This window comes from Rhinolophus ferrumequinum, chromosome 2, assembly GCF_004115265.2.
Source record: "Rhinolophus ferrumequinum isolate MPI-CBG mRhiFer1 chromosome 2, mRhiFer1_v1.p, whole genome shotgun sequence".
Taxonomy (NCBI): domain Eukaryota; kingdom Metazoa; phylum Chordata; class Mammalia; order Chiroptera; family Rhinolophidae; genus Rhinolophus; species Rhinolophus ferrumequinum.
Window position 1 is genome coordinate 52,433,094 of NC_046285.1, and position 22,640 is coordinate 52,455,733.

Genomic DNA, 22,640 nt, shown 5'->3' on the forward strand with positions numbered 1-22,640 from the left:
ACAAAGTTCTTTCAAGATCGCTTCTGCCTTTCTGAGCTTGTTCCTGGGTCTTTGGAGAAGGCCTAGAAGCCAGCAAGCCATGGGCAGCGGGGCACTAGTGGAAGTCAGCCCAAAATTCCTGGCATCTTCAAGAGTTTTGCTCTCCCTGTCTGTAAAGAACGAGTATCCAAAATGAAATCAACTTTGATATGGGCCAGTAGAAGGCTGGCCCCTCCATTACACGGGTGGATTAGAAAGATTTCACTTTAATTTCAAAGAAACCATTTGCCTTTTTAAATTTAGGCAATGAATTCTGCTCTACAGTGAACTGCAGTGGTTGAGTTATTTTTATAACCCTTCTGTTTCCTTTCATAAAATAAAACCTGACAGCTAGTTTGTCAGCACTGAAAGGTGGTCATGAACTTGAGTGGCCCAGATTTGTAGGAGGAAAGAAATTCCTCTTCATTAGAGAGGCTGGTCTGTTTCCTGCCCCAGGCCGGGAGCCTTTTGATCGTTTCTTTTCCTGTCTGTAAACTAAGTTCAAAAGTACCTGCTGAATACCTGGGGGAGAAAGTGCTTCATAAGGACACACAGTCACAATTGCCCTTTTCAGACACCTGCTTTGGGAGCGCAAACTCACAGCTCCCATGTTCCGTCCACACCCCTTTCTGTCCCCGCAGACTTCTCTATCTGAGATGTGCAAAGAAATCTGGACAGGACCATTCGGCGCTGTGTGCTGCGTGCTGCCTCCTGACCAGCCTGTGTGACACAGTCGGGGCGGTACTGGCCAGACAGCTCACCATCCAGGTGCGTCCGTCTTAGTCCCTTCCCACGTAAGGCGCAGTTCGCCTCAGGGCCTGTGCCCTTCCTGGTCTGTCTGCCCCCCTCCAGTGTTCTTGCCCTGACAGCCACATGGCTCACTGCTCACGTCCTTCAACTCTGCTCAGAAGCCACCTTCTCAATAAGGCCCCCCCTACCCACCTGTTTACCTCCACCGTGGGCTCTTCACCACCTCGTCCTGCTCTGTTTTTTCCACAGCTTACCCTCTAATGCACCTTCCACTTTGTGTACTGAGTGTGTTTTTTGCTTATTGTAGTTAACCCCTACTAGAATGCCAGCTTCACACGGATAAGAATATATATATACATACATACATATATATATATATATATATATATATACACATATATATATATATATATATATTTACTACCATATCCCCATCACTTAAAACAGCAGCTGGCACATATTAGATGCTCAGTAAATAGTGGTTGTTGGTGTCAATTGTTTTTAGAGCCTGGGGCCCAGCCCCAGCTCATGCAGGGGTGTCTGAATCCTTTCCCAGTGGTAATGAGGGCTTTCGGGTGAGTGAGAAGCAGTTTTAAGTTTTCCCAAAGTCTAGGCCCTCAAACAAATCTGTGTAGGAGGGGCCTATCCCTAAACGTGTATCCCAAGGAAACTCTGTAGGCTCCATTGCAGGGCCACTTCATAGGGGCTGGTCCTGGCCTTGTGCCTACCCAGGTAGACATGAAGGAATAGGAGGGCAGCCTAGTGGTCGGGACACAGATTGGGAGAGTTGTAGACCCTGCTTGGAGTAGTCTTGCCTCAGAAAGAGATCACCTCTCATTTTGGGTGCCCATTCTCATTAGCTGATGGAATATAATGAGTCCAATAGTAATAGTTGACATTTGTTAAATACTTAACTACCTGCTTGACACTGAGGGCTTTTCATGTATTAACTCATCTAATCCCCAAGTCATCTTGTGACATGGGTGCTCTCATTATCCCTGTTTTACACATGTGGAAACTGAGGCATAGAGAGGTTAAATAACATGTCTAAGGTTAGCCTCTACTAACGAGTAGTGCGAGGATTCAAATCCCAGAGCACATGCTCTTAACAGTAATCACACTACCCTAGTAGCTCATGCATTTATAAGTGGGTGCGTTTTACTTTCCTCCGGGTCTAAGCATTCTCCATGTCTAGTCTAATGCTAGTCTAAGCATTCTCCATGTATTGGCTCATGTAATCTGCTTAACGGTGAGGGAGACACTATTATTATCTGTTTTACAGATGAGGAATCTGAGGCCCAGAGACGGTCAGTGACTGGGCCAAAGTTACACAGCAGAGATTACACCGTGCAGTGGAGAGAGTGTGAAATAGGAAGTGGAGGGCTGGGTGCCTGTGCTGTCTCTACCAATGGGCAGCTTCATTCCTCGAGATTAGTCATTTAAGCACCCCCGTCTCCTCATCAGTCAAATGGACGTGATCTCAACCTTTCTTGGGGTTGGGTGTCATCCTTGAAAGCACTATTATCAGTGGAACACATGGGGTAGAGAAGATCCGCGATGACAGGTGCGGTAGTTGCTGTAAAAGGTTTGAACACCAGCTCTGTTTCCGTTTGCTCCCAGGTTTTCACTGGTGCCTACCTAGCAGCTGTTGACTTGGTGAACTTTGTGTTCATTCTCTTCCCAGTCTGTGGCTCCAAAGGGTCTAATTCGGGTGAGTGTGTGTCCATCTGTCCCTGTCTTCATTCACCTGCTCATTCATTAGCATGCTGAGTGCCCACTCATGGTCCCTCCCGCCCCAGGCTGGGCCCTTGCCTGGCACAGAGAATGAACGCGCTCCCTGACCTCAGCCAGAGGGGGGAGACAGGGCCCTTCACAGTCCTTAGAGCTGCTAGTGAGGAAGGCACCAGACGACAGAAGGGGCTGCGGGTGTCAGGGAAGGCTGTGGCATTGGAATTGGGACTGCAGCCTTGGGGATTCCAGCTGAAAAGACCAGCGTGGGCAAAGGCCAAGAAGAGGGACGGTTCCCGGCTTGGCGGCACGCTGTCAGTGGGCACGTCTGGGGTGGCCGAACAAAGCCTCACAGCTTCTTGAGACGGATCCCAGGAGTGTGCATGGGCAGAGCAGGAAGTGGCCGAGATGGGATGAGAAGTCGGGTGTGTGGGACGGGCGCTTTCTTGCAAAGGGGCAGGAATAGGCTTGGACCTCGTCCAAACAGGAAACGCTTGCATAGGTGGGGTAATTAGTAAAAGATGCCCTCAGCTGCTCAATGCTACCCCAAGGAGAATTGTTCTTATTAGGATTGTTCGGAGGAGTATGTCTTCTGTTTCGAGGAGACTTTCAAAGGTGGTGCTCCGTGTCCCGCTCCCGGTTTTGGCACGCTGGCGCAAACGTGTTCACTCACGGATACAGTCACCAAGTTTGTGCCGGTTCTGCCCTGGGCCAGGCTCTGAGGAGATTGTAGAAACTTCCAGGGCACAGTGGCTGCCCTCAGGGGCTTCCAGACTAGGAGAGGTGATGCTGTGCGCGCGGGTACTTATGATCAGGGATAATGGCGCCCTGCCTTGAGACATCAAATGCTGTGACAGGGCTGAGACAGGAGAAGAGCGCCCGTCATGGCAGAAGTGCGGGTGGCACCACAGGGCCTTGGCCGGTGGGGAGGACCTGATCTGTAGGACAACGTGGGGACCTGGTCTGGCACGGGGGCTGGGTCGACACCCGTTCTTCCCAGCAGCTGCCTATCCATTTCCTCCAGATCCCAGGAGCTGTGTAGGACTTTGGTGTGTGTTGCAGGTCAGCGCTCTCAGGACAGGAAGAGGAGGCGGCGGCTCAGGGCCAGCATATTTGCGCTGGCCCTGCCCCTGAGCCTGGGCCCTGGCTGGGCTCTCTGGGCTGCTGTCCTGAAGGCTTCAGGCCCCATCCAAGGGCCACAGCGGAGGCTGCTGGGAAGTGTGCTGCAGGTGAGGCTGAGCCAGCTGGGGTTGGGGGTACAACGTGGGGGAGTGCAGGTCCCTTCCCTCCTCAGTCCCAACAGACACCTCAGGTGTGTGCGGGCGGGGCAGGGTTAGGCCTTGTCTTTGTTGGGAGGAACGTACTAAAAGCAGAAAAGGACTGGTCTGGGATGCATGGTAGTCTCCTTGGGGGTGCTGAGTGTGTCACCTGTTCCCACAGGACAATACTGAAATCCTCGGCTACCTGCTGGGTGGCATCGCGGCCTTTGGCTCCTGGGCTTCCCGGATCCCCCCACTCTCCAGAATCGTGAGGCTGGGTTTGGGGCTGGACTGTGGGGCACTGTGGCAGGTCTTAGGCCATCTGGGGGCATTGCTGAAGCTCAGAGCGGAGGGGTGGTGTCACCCCATGGCGAGGGCAGGGTGGAGGTCGGGGGCGTGGGCACCTGGCCCAGGGCAAGTGCTAAGGCCTCTTACTGTAGAGTCCACTGCATTCTCTCCATTTTGTGTAGCAAATGAAAAGCAGGCTCTCAGGAAAAAGCCACTGGGGTTGGACCAATAAGTAGCCCATAGGGAATAAGAAGGTTTTAGAGGACAGAATCATGTAGCTGCTAGCGTTCTGTGTGTTCAAGAGCATCTTATTGGGAGATACCTTCTGAGCATCTGAGGCGAGGAAAGCCCTGCGTTGGCCATTCCCTGGTGCGGGCGGAGGTGCGGGGATATAGACATGACTTGAGATTCCGTGCTTACCCTTGGGAAGCTCCCAGTCTCGTGGAAGACACTGGGAGAATCAAATATTTGGGGGTTTTGAAGAGGGAGAAAAGGCTCCTACACTATTCATATGTGTGAAGGTGAAAACTGTTCATGCTGCCTGGCCAGGTGTGTGCTGGGGAGGCCTCAGGTTGGCTCTGAAGGGAAGGTGGGATTTGAGGAGGAAGAGATGTGGGAAAGAGGAGAGCGCACAGGAAAAGCCACCGAGGCAGGAAAATGCCTGCAGAAGAGTAAGATACCGTGGATGTGTGAAAACTGCTCTTACAGGAGGGCCTTGCTGAAGGAATGATGGCTGCAAATAACTCCAGAAGTGTAATGGGCCTATCATTGGGTCTAAAAATAAAGCACTTGCCCAAGAGCATCATTTAATAGTAGTTCCAGGAAAACAGGTTTCGGGAATGGCAGGTGCTCAGTTGATCACATGTAGGAAGCTGCAGCCTGTGCTGTTATGGCCAGAAACCTCATGGGCCATGGGGTCTCATCAACAGAGATGCAACCTCCAGATCAAGGAGGGGAGAGGAGGGAGCACTGCTCTCCATCAGTGACCCCTGGGACAGGTCTCCAGGTGGCATGGGGGCTGGGAAGCTGGTCACATGAAGGCCTTTGAAGGGACTGCTGCAGTGCCCTGACCACCCATATTAGTTCCTAGTGCTGCCATCACAAAGGACCTCAAACTTTGAACAACAGAAACATACTGTCTCTAAGTCCTGGAGGCCAGCAGTCTAATATCGAGGCGTCAGCAGGGCCACATTCCCTCTGAAGGTGCTCGGGGAGGATCTGTTCTAGGCCTTCCAGGCCTCTGGTAGTTCCTTGGCAGGTGGCAGCATAGCTCCAGTGTTCACGTGGCATTCTCACGTGAGCGTCCCTGTGTCCATGTTGCCCCTGTTTATAAGGACACAGTCATATGGATTAGGGCCCCCCCAATGGCCTCCTCTTAACTATCATCTGCAAAGACCCTAGTTCCAAATAAGGTCACATTCACAGGCTCTGGGGTTGGGACTTTAACATGTTTTGGGGGGTCACAGTTCAACCCATAGCACCCCCCCACCTAAAATAGCCCAGGCCAGCCTCATCACTGTCACTCACTCTGCTTCATTTCCTTTATAGCATTTGTCACAACCCGAAATTAGCTCCTGCAGTTATTTACCAAGTTGTTATCTTGGCAACAAGATAGAGGAACGTCACCACTGAGAGAGCAGTGGCCTTGTCTGTTTTATTCCCCACTGTATTCCACGTGCTTGGGGCCTGCCCATGGTAGGTGCCAGCAAACACCTGTTAATGAGTGACTTAAGCTGGCCTGGACAAAAGGAAAGCTCATGGATGCAGGAATCAGAAGGGCTGTCTTGGGGCAGAAAGAGCAGCCTTGTTCTCTGCAGTCTCAGAGAATAGAACCAAGACCAAGACTGGGAAGAGGTGATGGGGCGCGGGCACTTCCATTCGTGGGTGAGGCACTTTGCACGGTGCGTGGCCTGTTGAGAGCAATCAGTATTGTTATTCCTGCCTTAGGAGGTAGTGGGCTTCCCAACACCAAAGGCATTCAAGCCTGATGGCCACGTGGCAGGAAGATAAGTGACTGCATTGGGATTCAGCTGGGAGGCTGCCGGGCCTGAGTGTCTCTGGTCCCATGAAGGAGAGCCCAGAGCTCAGGTCCCCTTATTAGGGAGAAACCCAGCAGGGTTTGGGGTGTTCTGGGAAGCTGCTTCCAATTTACCCCTGGTGGGGGTGCTGAGGAGTGAGTGGAATGGCGGAGTGGCTTTGGAGGGAGAAGTTTCCATTCTTCTAGGAGCATGTCCTTGCATGGACAATGAAATCCAGACTGAACGTAAGGTGTTGTGCTGACAATAGTGGGAGTTGTCACTGCTGCAGGAGCCGTCTGAGGCATCCCAGCCTCCAGCCCCCAGCGGGGATTTGCCAGGCAGCCACCAGGCTGAGTGTCCTCCCAGCTTCTGTCCTCACCTGCTAGACGAGGCCCACATGTGCTGGGAAATTCCTGCCACATCGCGAGTCACCAAGCCAGTTCCATTCTTCAAGCAGTTACTGAGCACCTCCTGTGCGTCCAGCACTGTAGGCAAATAGAGCCCTACAGGCCCTGGAACTGAGCCCGCAAAGAGACTGAGTTTTGCAGTCAGTGGGCACCGTGAATGGGTTGGCACGTGAGTGAGCAGGGCGCTTGCCCAGCTCGGGCTGATCAGCAACAGAGACAAGAGGCAGGAGGGCCTAGGTCCTAGCCTACCTCTGCAAGTCACCTCCCATCTCTGGCCACCAGTGTCCTCTGTGAAATGTGGGCGGGCAGGTTGGAGGACCCTCCCAGGGGCTCCTCACCAGAGCTGTGCTGACTGGGGGAGCCGCTCCCTGGGCTGTGTGAGGTGGGAAGGGGTGCTGTCCCCACCCTCAGCCTCTGGGACCCCATCACTGGGTGCTGTCTGTACTGAGGGGATGGTGGGTCGGAAACAGGGAGACCCAGGAACCAGACTAGAAGAAATGCAGAGGGACCTGTAACACTCCTGAGGAATCCTTCCAAGAGTTAAAATAAAAATGAGGAAAATCAGCCCCAATAAGCTTTTACCCCGAATTTTTTCTGTTGCCTAGCCAAGGCCTGTATATCTCTAAATATGTCATCTAATGAGCAAATTAAGTTATAACATATGTATTAATTTATACTATGTAATTATGTATGATTAGAAATATATAGTATTTGTGTATACATGAGGTATATATATATAAAATGACTTTATACCTATAAAGGGTACTTACATATAAACATAGCATGTTTCCTTTTAAAAAAATCAATATTTCTATTACTCATTCTCCAAAAATATCCCGCTGGTTTCAAAATTTCCAGAATGTTACCTCTAATTTCCCTGACTTCCTTGTCTGGCCTTAGCTCGCCATAATTCAGTCTCCCTCCTGCCCTCCCAGCTGACAGTCAAAGCCCCTGCCCAGTACTGGGTGCCAGGGGTACCAAGATGGGGACCTCGGCCCTGCTCTGAGGAGCCCTCTGTCCATCGGGCAGACGTATGTGTAAGGAGCTAAGTCATGATCAGGGTGAAAGGCGCTCCAGTACAGGGACGTGTCAGATGTGATGGGACGTAGGAGAGGGACTTACTTCACTCCGCTTAGGGTGGAAGTGGGAACGGATGGTTTCCCAGAGTTGAGCTTAAGCCAGGATTTGAGGGATGAGTAGGAGTTCGCCAGGCAAGGGCAGCCACTTGAGCAAAAGCCGGAAGCCCAACAGAAGTAGCACCCTTGGGGACTTGTCTTGGGCAGAGAGTTTGCCTTCCCACCTGCTCTGCAACCAGGCCCTGGGTCTTAGCTCTGAGGGATCTGGGAGCTGTGGGTAGCAGTGTTCATCCCCGCCCCAGCTTTCTCCTCTCTGCCCAGTGCCGTGGTAAGCCGTTTCCCTTCATCCACCTGTGGACCCGGCTCCTGTTCGCCCTGGCTGGCCTCCTGTACGCCTCAGCCATCGTGGCCCATGACCGGCGGCCTGACTACCTGCTGCGGGCCACTCCCTGGTTCCTGATCTCCCTCGGCCGTGCTGCGCTGGACCTCGCTGTATCCACCCAGGCCCAGCAGGGCTTGACTGCCTGTTTCTCATCTCCTCCCTGCCCCTGCCGTGCCCTCCTTTCCTCTTGCTGGATGGAAGTCTCTCCCAGTGGCCAGGAAGGTGGTTTGAAACCTGGGGCAGGCAGACACAATGGCAATGTGCATTTTGTTTTGTTTCCTTTTTTTTTTTTTTTTTTCAATGAGATTAATTATCTGTTGGCTGGAGCTCTGTGAGACAGCAAAAGGGGTTGTGAAAGTTCCTGGCCCTGGGATCAGAAGAGCTAGCTTCCAATCTCAGTTCTGCTCCCAGGTGGGGTTGGTCCCTGCCCTTTATGAACCTGTTTTCCTCATCTTTGCCTTGCCTTTCTCACAGGCTGAGAAAGGGCTTTGCAAGCTGACTTGCTGTGCAGGGGTAACCATTCCCTCTCCTCTCTTTGGTCCTGGAGCCTGGGTTGGGAAAGCAGAGGAAAAGTGGACAAGGGCTGCCCTTCATCAGTGACCATGAGCACCTTCCCGGTTCCCCAGGGGGTGTGGCCTGATGTGCTGAGACCCTGGTGACCTTGGCATAAGGATCTCAAGGACAAGCTAAGCTTAGACAGTGATGGGTGGAGATGGTGTGTGTGTGTGTGAAAAACCTGTGGATTTAGCATAAATAGTTCAGAAACTGATTTTCTCATGTACTGTGTTAGTTTGCTAGGGCTGCCATAACAAACGGCCACAAACCTGATGGCTTAAACAACAGAAATGTATTCTCTCAACTCTGGAGGCCAGCAGTGCGAAGTCCAGGCCGGGCCACACTGGCTCCGAAGGCTCTCCAGGAGAACCTTTCCTTGTCTCTCCAGCTTCTGCTGGCTCCTGGTGTTCCTCGGCTTATGAGCATAATTTTAATTTCTGCCTCCAATCTTCACATGGCCTTCTTCCCTTTGCATACCTTTGTGTATCCTCTCCTCTTATAAGGCCTCCTGTTGTGGGAGTTAGGGTCCATCCCAATCCACTATGACCTCATCTTAACTAATTTTTGAGTTGTGCATTTTGAGGTTCCAACTGGATATAAATGTGGGGCGGGGGTGTGAGGTGGGGGAACACTGTCAACCCACTGCAGATACTGTACCTGTAAGCCAAGCCCTTCAAGGAAGATGTTTTCCAACATGCTTTTGTTCAACACGTATTTCCTAAGTGTTCGTTAGGAGCAGGCTCTTGCTGGGTGCTGGACCCCCGTGGGGAAAGCGTAGAGTCAGACCTGGCTCTGTCCTCAAATGAGCTCCCCTACCTGGGGAGGGGGCGCAGAGGCTGGGGCCTCGGGTCAGAGCCGAAGGCAGCACTGGGCAGCTGGAACATTCCACTTCTTTGGACCTTAGTTCCACATCCCAGATCATCTTCCTTTCCTGGGTGATGAAAAGCAAGATGAGGCGGGCCTTGGGATTTCCTTCGGAAGCCAGAGAGAGCACCGACACCCAAGCCCTTCTGACCTGCGCAGAGAAAGAAGACACCCGGGAGGCGAGGAATGAGGCAGGTCTCACTGGCTAGGGAACTGCTAGTCCCACCCGTGTTTGCGCTCAGAAGGAGCAGAGGTGGGCTCTCACCAGGGCCAGGCCTGGGGTCCTAGGGTCCCTCTGAACGTGGCCAGCTGGTCGCTTTAAAAAACCACTCACTATTCATGCCCAACAGTAGGGATGTCCTGAACAAATAGGATCTTCCATTTTCCCAGTTACAACATATATAGTAAAACTTTTTTGATTACTTAATGAACTTGAATATGTTTTAAGCAATGTAGATCAAATAGTCAAATGTCCGCTTACGCTATTTAGTGATTTACATACATATATACACACATTATACACACACGCAAGAGTGTATGTATATATGTATATATGTATACATATATGTACACATTTTATACATATATGTAATATTTAATTTTACATACTACATAAATTAATATGTAATCTGAGTGAATTAATGAAATAGAAGATAGTGGTGTGTATGGCCAAGGTAAAAGGGATTTATCTAGGTGCTTGGACCAAAGATCCAAGTTCCCATGAAGGTTCCAATGGGAGTTTATCTTCATCCATTCTAAAATTTATTATGAACTATAACCCAAAAGGGAGCTGAAATACTTAAAGAGAGCCCTGTGTGTCTTAGTGTTCTGAAGGGAAGAAGTTGCGACTTTTCCATCACTTCATCAGTCCTTTAGAGACATGGTTCTCAAAGTGTGGTCCGTGGACCAGCACCGCCTGGGAACTTGTTAGGTTGTACCCAGCGCTACCAAATCCTAAACTCAGAGTGTTTTAATAAGTCCACTGGGCACTCCTGTTGCACACGACAGTTTGAGAACCACTGCTTTACAAAAGTATTCATTTAGCACCTGCTGCACTAGTTCCCAAACTTGACCATACTTTACAATTATCTATGTGGCTTTTAAACTCTGCAGGTCACATCCATACCAATTAAGTCAGAATATCTGGCAGGGGGAGGGAGGGTGAGAATGAAACATCAGTTATTTTGTTTTTTAAATTGCCAAGGTGATTCCACTGTGCAGAAAAGTTTGGGAACCGTTGACCCACTGTGATCTCAAAGAGAGAGATAAGATACATCTTATAGGAAGCAGAAAGTGAGATGCCATAAAATAATAGAAAAAACACTTTAGGGGTTCTTTTGAAGAAAATGGGACCTTGTTTTTAGAAAATGTCTCCTGACTTTAAGAATTCCCTTCCCCTTTCTGTCTCCTTGTCTCTGCTTGAAAGAATTTGGATTGGGTGCCTCTCACCACACTACCACACTGCAAGTCACCAAGGACAATGGCAGCCATCAGTCGCTACATGGAGCTGACCATTGAGCCAGTGCAGCAGGTGAGTGGCCATGGGCCACAGCCAGGGGTCCAGAGGGTGACAAGTAGTCATGGAAGGCTTCCTGGAGGAGGTGGGCCCTTTAGCTGTAGAATGGACAGGAGGAGGCAGAGAAGCATGAAAAAGAGGAAGGAGCTCTCCAGGGCAGATGCAGGTGAGTTTGGGAGATGAAAGGCTAGAGAAGAGGCAAGGGTGAGATTGTCACACCATGGAAGCTATCGTACTGAGGTGATGGAAGTCTAGGAAGCCTCAGGACTAGAGACTCAGGGTCAGACATGCATTTTAGAGCCATCACTCAGGCAATGTTGGAGGACAGACTAGGGGGAGATGAGATTAGAATCAAGGCAGCCAGTGAGGGTTTCTTGTAAGTTCAGGAAAGCGGTGGTATGGACTGAACCAAGGCTGGAGCAAATGGAGAAGCAAAGATGGCGTGCAGAGAGTTGGCAAGTAGAGCGTTGAGGGGAGTGAGGATGTGGGGGTGAGGGAGACCGAGGGCTCCAGATGTCTCCCAGGGCTCTGGCCTGCACGTGGGGTCCCTCAGGAGGAAAAGGATTAGAGGAGAGAAGGAGAGAGGTGACAAGTCCTCTCTGTTGTCCCACTGGCCCACTGAGACTGTTCTTGTCCAGTTGCCGGTGACGTCCAGGTTGCTAAATCCTGGGGTCATTTCTGTCCTAGTTGAGATTCAGCTCACTTGGCCACTAGTGATGTAGGAATATTTCTCTGTGAGTCCCCAAATGCTTGATGTAGGGGATTTTTGAGTGAGTGAGTGCCGGATTGTGTCTCGTGAGACCGAAGAATGGAAACACGGACCCAGGAGAGGCAAAGAGTTTTAGAAAGAGGATAGTTTATTGAAAGCAAAGGGTCAGAGCTCCCCAGCAGGAGGGGCTCCCGAATGGGGGTGCCCAGTGACTGAGGCAAAAGTTCTTACTTTTTATACCTTCCCTTGCCTGCTTGGGGAAGGGGGCTGGAGCCTTCTAATGGAATTCATGCCTCAGGTTTGTCTTGTTTGCCCATCCTGAAGGGATTAACAAAATCGCCCATTCCTATGCTCCTTTGTCTGGCCAAAAGGGATTTGAGATAATTTATTAACCTCACGTTCTCATATCTTTGTCCTGGAGTGAAGGAGACATTCCAGAACCTGGAGTTTCAGGATATGGCTGCTTTTTGCTTATTCCACCAGGGACCTCCCTGTCTACCTAGCGACATGCTAACTAACCTGTCTCACTAACTCCTTGTGACTTCTGGGGCCCTCATTTTCCTGGCTTTGCTGCCACCCTCACAGGTCTTTCCCCGTCACTTCTGCTAGCTTCTCCTGGTGAGCTTGACATTAAGCATGCCAGGGCCCCAAGTGCAGTCCCAACAGGGCCCCCTTCTCTTGGTATCCTCTTCCAGTCCCCTAGTGCCACAGCCGTACACACCAGCTCTTGCTGATTTCCCCCGTGCTTGTCTCCATCCATTTCCTCTCCCTCCACTCCAGTCTTGACTGCAGGCTGCCTAGTCAGCGTCACCACATGGCATCTCACTGTTACCGTGTCCACAACGGAATTCTGGGTTTCCATGCCCAGACCTCTCCCCATTTTCCTCGTCTCAGTAAAGGACACCATTTTCTGTGCAATTGGTCAAACCCAAAGTTCCTCTCTTTCCCTCACTATGCGCCCGTGCCCATCTGATCCCTTTTCGAGTCTTGTAAATGCTGCTTTTTAAATACATACAGTAGCGACAGAATTGGTTTTCCTCTCCGCTGCTATTTTTGTCCCATCCTCTCCATCTGCAAGGGTCTCTTACAAATGTAAATTACATCTTGTTTCTCCTTTGTTTAAAACCCTCCTCTGGCTTTCCATTCCAGCAGAATGAAATCGAAACCCCTTCCACAGACTTGCAAGACCCTGTCAACACTGAGCTCCCTCCCTGACTGCCTCCTTTTCCCTTCCCCTTTTCACTCCTCCCCCCAGGCATAGGATTTCTCTTCGTTCCTCGGCCCAGATGCTCATCCTTCGGATTTTTTTTGTTGTTTCTTTTTTCCAACGTGGTTGGCTTTTCTTCAGACTTCCATTAAAATGTCACCTTCTCCAAAGGTCTTCCCCAACCACCCATTCAAAAATAGCCTCCATCTCTGTTGTGTTACTTTACTTTATTACCTTTCAAAATGCTCTGCAAAGCACGAAGCAGGATCTTTTACTTTTGTTGGTTGTCTGTTTCCTGCTGGGATATAACCTTTGTCTCCTTCCGTTTTGTTTGCCTAGACGCTGGTGTGTCACATCACAGGCTCTCAGTACAGCTGTGTTGGGAACACAGGGTTCAATGGGACCACCCCTGCAGGACATACCGATGCTCAGAGAAAGTTTGCGCCCCAGACATAAGTTTTATTCTTTGTTGTTCTTCCTTGGAAAGTGGGCGCAGGTGACCTGTATGTGCTGTAAGTGAAGTTCAGGGAGAATCAGAGCCTGCTTTCACAATGAGGTGCCCACTTCAGCCGTTAAATCCTTCTGATGGGAAGGTGGGTGGGTGATGGGAGGCCCTGAGGAAAGCACGGAACCCTGGCAGCCAAAGCTTTACACAGGACATTTGTCAATCATGGAACTTCTGAAAAATACTAGAGCAAAAGTGGCATTCACTTTAACCGTTCCAGTACTTGAATCTTGAGTAGATTCCTGCTGGGGAACAGACTCCACGAGAGGAGGGTGTTCCTCTTTCATTCTCTTCCCTGAGATTTTTTTGAGCAAATGCTTGCCCTCGGCCTCTTCCTTCTGTGTCCAGCAGAGGGCGAGAGGTGTCTTGGAGACAGCTCCCAGGTGGAAGCCTGGAGCCCCACCTTCCAACCTGGGCAGGAAGCCACCGCCCTGGGCTCTAGAGCCTCCATACCCACGAGGGTCTATTTATTGAGGGCTAACTACTTGCCAGACTCTGAGTATATAATAACAGCCAATGCTTCCATGATTTTTATTGTACTGGTCATAGTGCTCAGAGTAGTGGCCCAAGTGCTTTACATAGATTAACTCTTTTAATCTTCCAACCAACCCCTGAGGTAGTTACCCTCATTTTACAGATGAGGAAAATGGGGTACAGAGAGGTTAAGCAACTTGCTCAAGGTCACACAGTTTGTCAGTGGTAGAACCAGGATTCAGACTTGTCTCTCCCTGAGTCTGTGCCCTTGGCCCCTATATACACTGCCTGTTGGCATAGTCACTGACACCAAAGGAAGCACTTGATAAATGGCTGTTTTTTGAAATTATCGTTAACACAAATTTTCACAACAATGTACGAGGTAGATACTATTATTAGGTCGGTGCAAAAGTAACTGCGGTTTAAAAGGTTAAAAAACGTTGCAAAAACCGCAATTATTTTTGCACCAACCTAATATTATGTATTAACAATTAATCATCTTATTATTATTTTAAACTGAGGCGCAGAGAAGATGAAGTCACTTGCCCAAGATCCCATAGTTAGAAAATTGCAGATATAGGTTTCAGACTGAGCCTGTTTGACTCTGGGACCTGAGCTTTTATAAAGAGAACCTACGCTCTGTGCTGCCATATCATATGCCAGCTCAGTCAGCAAATGTTGTCCTTCTTTCATGAGAATTTCCCAGTGGGCAGGGTCGTGCTGAGATATGTCATGTGCGTTGATATATGTCCTGATTGGACAGCCACCTGGAAGTGGTCAACAAGTGGCACCTCAGGGTCCCTCCCGCCCCCACCCCCAGCATCAGTCCTAAGGAGGGATGCTCCCAGAGGTACAGCCCAGATTCAGGCTGCGCTGAGAGGTCAGGGGCCGTGGGGTGCTGGGGATCAACAGCTTGCAGTGTGTGAAAGCGCAAGCTTATCTGTTCGCTCAGGTGTGGTCAGGCTCTGAGGAATTTGTAGAATCTATCATTGTTGAAGCCTTCTGCTTCCCCCAGCTCCCCCACCCTGCCCAGGGGTGGCCCAGAGACACTGCCTCTGTCTCCTTTGTCGGCTTTCTCTGCCTGTTCAGCCGACTCTCACAGGAAACTATGCACTTACACTGAAGACATGCTCCAGGCACGCTGAAGCCCTGTGTGATTTGGGGTGCAATATGAGGAGCTGTTCTTCTCATGTGTCTGGGACATTTACATCTGAGCCCTGTGATACCACTTGAAAGGAAGCAAGGCAGGGATTACCACCCCCTTTTATAGATTAAGAAATGGGACTGAGGAAGATTAATTTCTTGCCAAGGTCACTTGGTTAGTTGGTGGAAGATACAGGTCCAGAAGGTGGGTTGTTCCCACTGCAGTGTGTCAGTGGAATGACTCGAATCCTGCGTGGCTCTGAAACCCTAGCCCACAGATTTTCAAGGATCTCTAAGGAAGTATCTCCTCCCTGCTCTCCCCCTCCTGCTGTGAGCTCTATGGGAGGAAGCTCTCTTCTGAGATAGATATAGATATAAATAAAAAGATGATTGATAGATAATTGATAGAATGTAGATAGAAAGATAGATGATTGATAGATGTTTGGTTGATAGAAGTTTGATAGATAATAGAATATGGATAGATGATAGACATGATTGATAGATAATGATAGAAGGATAGATGATAGAATATAGATAAAAAGATAAATGATTGATACATAGATAGATGATAGCAAGTTGATAAATGATAGACGGTAGATTGACAGATAATAGAATATAGATAGATTATGATAGACATATAAATGATTGATAGATAGATAGATAGATAGATAGATAGATAGATAGGCAGATAGATAATCCCCCTTAAACCTTCCCAGCTCACTTTCTGCTGCTGGTGGGTAAGAGTCTGTAAAGCATCTATGGAGTGCATTTTTGGCAATAGCTGTCCAAATTACAAATGTACATACCCTCTAACCCCCAAGTTCCGCTTCTAGGAATTTATCCTTTAAATACCCTGAAATTTTAGATGTACAATATAATTTACTTTTGCAATCAGTATTGGTTGTAAAAGCAAGAGATTGGAAATGCCCTAAAGATCCATCAGTAGATTGTGAACACCTATACAATGCTACCAAAAAAGATCTGATATAATAGTATCTCTGAGACGTATTAAGTTTTTAAAAAAGCAAGATGCATAAGAGAGTGTAGAACATGCTACCATTTGTGGAAATATATATATATATATATATATATATATATATATATATATATATATATATATACATACATTTGATCACATGTGTTTAGACTGTCTGGAAGGATACACAGGAAAGTGAGCTCTGGCTGCCTCTGGGGAGTACTAGATGGCTGGTGGATGAGGGTGGAGGTAGGCGTTACACTCTACACCCTTTCCTACCTTTTGAATACTGGAGTCTGTGAGTGCTTTTACAATTCAAAAGTAAAGAAGTGAAGTAAGCTTCCTGCCTGCCCTTCCCCACACACCTTGCAGGCAGGCTGCAGCGCCACCAGGCTGCCTGGCGACGGACAAACAAACACGGGAGCTGCATCCCTGCAGGAGCCCCCCTCCTACCCTCCCGTTCAGGTCATCCGGGCCCGCGTGTCTTCCAGCAGCTCCTCCGAGGTCCCCTCCATCAACTCCGACCTTGAGGTACACGTGGTTGCTTGCAGAGGGGTGCATGGTTGCCCTCCTTCACCAACCCTTACCAGTGCCTCCTGAGTGCTTATGCTGCGGTTCTCAAATCCACCCACGCTAACCTCATGCATGCTAAATACTGAATAAGCCTCTGCTGGCTTCTGTGTGAGGAGTTTCCCACACTGTCAGTGCTGAGAAGGGGTTTCCGTAGTCAAATGAGTCAGGGAAACATTGCGTCGTGCAGCGTGGTCTCCAAGAATCATTCAAGTCTTAGGAAAATAAATGCACGAATAATAAACTTTGAAAGGGTCTCAGTGTTTCCCAACTCATCTGACCATGGAAGCCTCCCCTCCACGGCAGGAGCAGCAGCGTCCTATGGTGCCATCAGGGTTATGGCGGGCGGGGGCGGGGGACATACGAGGTCTGACAATTAAGTTCGCGAACTTGTTGCACCAATGTTGCTAACCTTTTTTGATATCAGAAGGATTATTCATTATGAATTTGTACCAACTGGACAGTTAACCAAGTTTGTTATTTAAAAGTGCTGAAAAGGCTGCGTGAAAAAGTTGGACGAAAACGACCTGAACTTTTCGCCAGCAATTCATGGCTCTTGCATCATGACTGCACCAGATCACACGGCACTGTCTGTGAGGGAGTTTTTAGCCAGTAAACAAATAGCTGTATTGGAACACCCTCCCTACTTACCTGATCTGGCCCCCAATGACTTCTTTCTTTACCCGAAGATAAAGGAAATATTGAAAGGAAGACATTTGATGACATTCAGGACATCAAGGGTAATACGACAACAGCTCTGATGGCCATTCCAGAAAAAGAGTTCCAGAATTGCTTTGAAGGGTGGACTAGGCACTAGCATCAGTCCATAGCTTCCCAAGGGGAGTACTTCGAAGGTGACCGTAGTGATATTCAGCAATGAGGTATGTGGTACTTTTTCTAGGATGAGTTCACGAAATTAATTGTCCGACCTCGTACAAGCCTGGCATTTTCACAAACTTTGCCTCATTTTGAATTTTTGGATCTGTAAGCAAAACATCACATTTCGGAGACTGCATATGGGTGTAACCCTCTCGTCTGAGCTGTCCTGTAACTCTCAGCCCCACACCTGTGGTTTCCAGCCCTGTTTATGAGGAAGTTTCCCTTTGTGGAAAAGGAGAACAAGGACAGTGTAGTGGACAGGTGCTGTCAGCAGGAAGGTGTCAACTGTATTTTGGGGGTGTAAGGACTGTCTTTCATTCTGGGTTTGTGTTCTACTGTGGTAAAATGCCCTTTCATGAAGTGATGATAGTGGTAGTTGGCATTGAGCTTTTTGTTTTGGCTTTATTTGGCAAAATAATCCATTAGTTGTTCTAAGTAAGTCCCCCAAATTTCTTGAATTCATAGTGGACCCTGAAATCCTAAAGACTCAGAGCCATTGATCTGTGGGATTAAGTCCAGATTCCCTAGTGTGAGGTTCCAGACCTTTCGCACCTGCCCCAGCTTTGTGCCCGTCCCCTGCCGTCGCCTAGATGTCCGCCTTGGCCGTGGCCGTGGCCTGTTTCCCCCATCCCCAGCCTCTGGGCCTTTCTATCTGGGTTTTTCTCTGACCCAATTTCCATGTGTCAGAATCCTACCCAGATGCCACGTGTTATGTGAAACTAACTCATCCTCCCCCCTACACACACACACACACACACACACACACTCACTCACATGCACACACACACGTTATAAAGCTCCTTCCCTTGAGTGCCCAGAGCATATACCTCTCTCACACACTTCCATTGTTTGCTGTATAGCGGGTGAGGTGTGCAGACCTGTCTCCCTTGCCAGGCTGTGCCGGAGCTTTTAGCTGTAGGGCCAGGGCCGCCTGCATCTTTTTCTATCCTTCAGCACAGCTGGTCATTGAGAGCTGGGTTTTGAGTGAGGAATTCTGCACCAGACCAAGGACCACTTGGGGTCCGTGTATCCCAGTGTCGTGCAGTGTTGTTTATTTCTTGGATCCAGTCCCCCAAGACACGTGGCTTGTCAGCCTGGAGCCAGCAGTCTGGGCAGAGATCTAAAGACTTACCAGGGAAAGAATGAGCCTGACAACAAAGTGTGTTCAGTGAGGAGAAGGGACAGTTAAGTCAGCAAGTCAGGGATGGGCTGGGGAAAGCGGGAAGCAGCATTCACTCTGTGGGAACAAGGGCGCATTTGTCGCTCACCCACAATTAGAGGTAAGGACTGGACAGTGACCGTGAGAAATTCGGGCATTTGTCTTTGTGGCTAGCGTGGGTTATTTCTGTTTTGCACTCCTTATTCTTCTCCTACTCTATTATCTCTCTCTTTTTAGACTTTTTTTTTTAACTATATAAATTCCAAGGGGACAAGGTCACACTTAAATTAGGCAAATGGAAATGAATGCTTTTGCTCAGGTAAGGAATATATTTAAGAAGTGCAGCTACCCCAGCCCACACTCCCATAACCCCCAGCTCAGTCCTTCTGTTTCACTCCCTAAAACATACATACACTATGAATGACAAAGCTACAGAGTCATGTAAAGAAATACCGTAGAATTTCACACACAGAGACATATACATTAACAGGTCAAACGGGTTGTAAAACTGCCAATATAAAAGTTTAATATATGAGCAGGACACAGTGAAGCTTTTCTCAGGTTTGTGATCCACTGGACCACTGGTAATCTACATTATCTGTTCTTAAAAGTAATACATATTTATTATAGAAAATTTGGAAAATGTAAAGAAGAAAATTAAAATTAATCCACAAGCCTGCCAACCAATGGCTGCCTCTGGATGGCGGGATTGTGCAGGCTTGACAGCCTGCCCTGTTTTTCGGAGCAACGTTCCTTAAAGATCCTGCTTCCTTTGTGGCTGAATGTGAGCAAGAAGGTGTCTTTGAACAGATGAGTGTAACCCAGTATTTGACCTGTCCATTTCATAGCACACGTTTTCTCAGGGTGGAATTTGACAGAAGAGTGCGTGAGGACATGGACTGGCCCAAACCCCTCTCACAGGGTGGAAGGTACTTGGTCAGTTGGTCATGGCCGAGAGTCTGATCTTTGCCTTACTCGTCCCGACCACACTCCTAAGGGACAAAAGCATATGGATCAATGCTGGGGCCCCAGGTCGTCACTTCCTCTGGGCTGTAGCTTCTCTTGCTCCCAGGATTTCACAATTTAAATATCTCGTGACATTGGGCTGAGACACCTGGGGCTCCTTTCCGCTCCCTTGGGATGCCCTCCACCCCCACCTGTCTCCCCTGCGGCTGCTAAGGGGGATTCGGTGCCCTCAACCTCCTCTCCTGGTCTGTGTCTGTTGCCAGCCAACCTGGCTTCTGCTTCTGCTTGGCCCCATGGGTCCATAAGTGAAGGCTGTCCAGCTCCCACCGTGGAGCCTGTGAGCCTGGGGGCCACTGTGTGTCATTAACATAACGTGTTTCTCTCTTCTGTGGTCCTTTATGATTTTATAACTCAACTCTCAGATGGTGGTTTTATGTCCATGTCCTTGGGGCACATGCCGACTATTTCAAATACTTCCTGCAGCACTGGGGAAAAAGAGAAAAAGAGTGGTGCCCCAAAAATACACTATAGTCACAGCACTTTGACTCACTAAGCGTTTTTAAATCCATTAATAAGAATAACAGTACTCACTGCTAGCAGCCACTGTGTACATGTCAGGAGCCAGGCAATGCATAGTCTATGCTTTACAAGCACTGTTTGGTATAATCCTCTCAACAGCCCTGAGAAGGTACCTTTGTTATTTTTGTTTTCCAGAAGAGGGGACTGGGACTCAGTGAATTTAAGTAACTGGTCAACAACAACAATAATAATAGGTGACAGACCTGGAATTTGAAACCAGCTCTGTCTGGCTCTGAAATCCCTGTTGTAACCACTGCTTTAGCAGGAACTGGTACCCAGGGAGGTATGCAGGACCAGATCTATTAACCATCACTCCCATTTTAGAGATGAGAAAACTGACTCCCCAGGACTCTTTCCACTTACCTGTGCTTTGCCTGGGTTTTCTGGGAGTGCCCTCTGTAATAGACAGGATAAAACATTGGGATTTGCAAGTAATTCCAATGATGGCAGAACAGGAAAAGGGGTGAGACAGAGACAGATTTAGTCTGTGGGAGTTCTCATGGAGGGAGAATTTGGATTATTTTCACCTTTCCTCAAGTGTCCACTGGCTGCGCTGGTCAGGGCACCAGATGAATGACATTGGAGCCTCAATGTGACCCGTGACCTTAGAGAGGCCATTTGCTTGGGCTGTGCAGATTTCCAGACATCTCCACAAGAGATGACACACTCCACAGACACTGGATCCGCTCATTCATTCACTCACTCACTTACCCCTTTAACACAAGGTAGACCCAGTCCTGGCACCGCCATCCGGAGGGCGTACTGGACAGATGTTGAGTAAGGATGACTGCCGCCATGGTCCAGAGGTGGGGGCCGAGGCCAGACAGAGCAGGGCTTTTGGGCGTAGCCTTCTCACTTTCCTGTTTATGAGTGTAGGGTTGACTTTCCCCCAGCATTGAAACTGTTCCTCTGTCTTTTAAAAGTTTTATTTTTTTTAGCCCCTGGCATGCAAGAAAAGATTAAGTACAGTTTTGTGACAAAAGAGCATTTCGTCCTTGTTTTCCTTCTGTGCTTCCTAGCAATGCCATAGACCTGGCATAAGAAGCTTCGTAGGAATAGTACACGGAGGACGTTTCTGTCATTGGAACAAAGTCTGCATGTTGGAGAATGACTGACTGGAGCTGGTGCAGTTGTGTGTGTGCGGGGGGGGGGGGGGGGGGGGAGGGAGGGGCGGGGAGGAGGAGGGGGAATGAGAACGGAGCCAAACACCAGATTGATCTGTCTGATAGAGGATCAGATCCCAGGCCTGCGTGTCCCGTTAATTCTGTGCTTCAGGCGCTTGACAACTGGGACTGTTTGTTCCCACTCCAAACCCTGCTTCCAGCACCAGCAGATTAGGACACAGTCCCGTGGATGTTTGCCATTTTTAAAGCCAAATCATTCTTTTAAAGAATAAATAAATCACACACACACACACACACACACACACACACGCACGCAGTGCTCATTTTAGAAGAAAATACATATAAGTAAGAAGAAAGAGGCCAGAATATTCCAATCGGCACCAAAGACCAGAAATGAAGTTGAGGATGTGGGTTCTCCCCGCCATGAGACAATGAAAGATAATGCATCCTAAAACGTGTGAGGCAATCAGCTGGTTCCCTGCGGGTGAGGACAGACGCTCCACGGGGCCCCCACAGGGCACCGACTATGCAGGAGAAAGGACTGACCAGGATTGGGCCGACACGGACTTGTCAGGGTTCCTGCTGCCCTGCACTGGACTTGCACTGGACTTCTTGAGTTTTTGTTTCTCCCTCTGTAAATGGAAATCATGAGACCAGCCCTTCCTGTATTACAGAGGGACTGTGAGGATCAAAGGGAGTGCTGCTGGGGCTTTGCAAGACAATCAAAGGTGTGACATGCTGTGCAGCGGAATATGGGCTGGAAGTAGACTCCAGTACTCACTCTGGCACTTTTAGCCGTGGAAACAGACAATGCCCATTCATTTCTCCGGACCTGCTCTGAAGGTGGAGGTAGAGAGTTCAGGGAAGATGCAGAAGCTCCACCAAGATCAGAATGTAAAGGAGCTTTGATGCAGGAGAGCACTGGTCCCCTAAATGCTCATTCTGAAAGCCCCGCTTTGGACTGAGCGTCCGACTTAGCAATGTGACCCTACGTGTCAGTGTGTTGTTGAAAGAGGTAGACGGAGGTCAGTCACACTGAGTCAATTCTTAGAAGTAGAAAGGTTTCCATTTAGAAGATGAAAGGGTCAACCACCAGCCAAACGCGTTAATGTCCTTGACAGCACAGCAGCTCAGGCTGCTGGGTCTGCCCAGATGCCACTCTCAGAATACCTCCTCTGGCCACCTCAGTGTCTAGAAGCATTTCCAAGTCCACTGCCCCCCAATCCAGGGAAAAGCCTTACTGCTTCCGCTTGAACCAGGGCAGGCACTCCTGACTGGGCCCCTGCCTCCATCTCCCCTTCCATTGCTGTCCTACCCAGGATCTTCCCAATACTCGATCCCAGCCCCATGGCCTCCCTGCTCTCAAGCCTTCTGTGGCTCCTTACTACTTACAGTTTAAATCCAAACCCCTTAACCTGACCTCCAGGACACTTAGTTGTCTGGCCCTGGGCCAACTCTTCAGGTTTTTCTCGGCACATCCAGGCAGCT

The 22,640-nt window shown here is 49.1% G+C and overlaps 1 protein-coding gene across 5 annotated transcripts in view; it reads left to right on the forward strand.

Annotated features, from left to right (window-relative positions):
- TMEM44 (transmembrane protein 44) overlaps positions 1-22,640 on the forward strand; it is a 35,917-nt gene that overhangs the window by 2,641 nt on the left and 10,636 nt on the right. For 3 of the 5 annotated variants that reach the window (XM_033131774.1, XM_033131770.1, XM_033131779.1), the window contains 8 exons: positions 660-786; positions 2,389-2,479; positions 3,559-3,725; positions 3,937-4,023; positions 7,866-8,036; positions 9,399-9,536; positions 10,772-10,876; positions 16,248-16,406. In XM_033131774.1, coding sequence (XP_032987665.1) covers positions 660-786; positions 2,389-2,479; positions 3,559-3,725; positions 3,937-4,023; positions 7,866-8,036; positions 9,399-9,536; positions 10,772-10,876; positions 16,248-16,406 — 1,045 coding nt within the window. The remainder of the gene's footprint in view (positions 1-659; positions 787-2,388; positions 2,480-3,558; positions 3,726-3,936; positions 4,024-7,865; positions 8,037-9,398; positions 9,537-10,771; positions 10,877-16,247; positions 16,407-22,640) is intronic. The other 2 variants (XM_033131795.1, XM_033131787.1) reach the window with 2 other exon arrangements.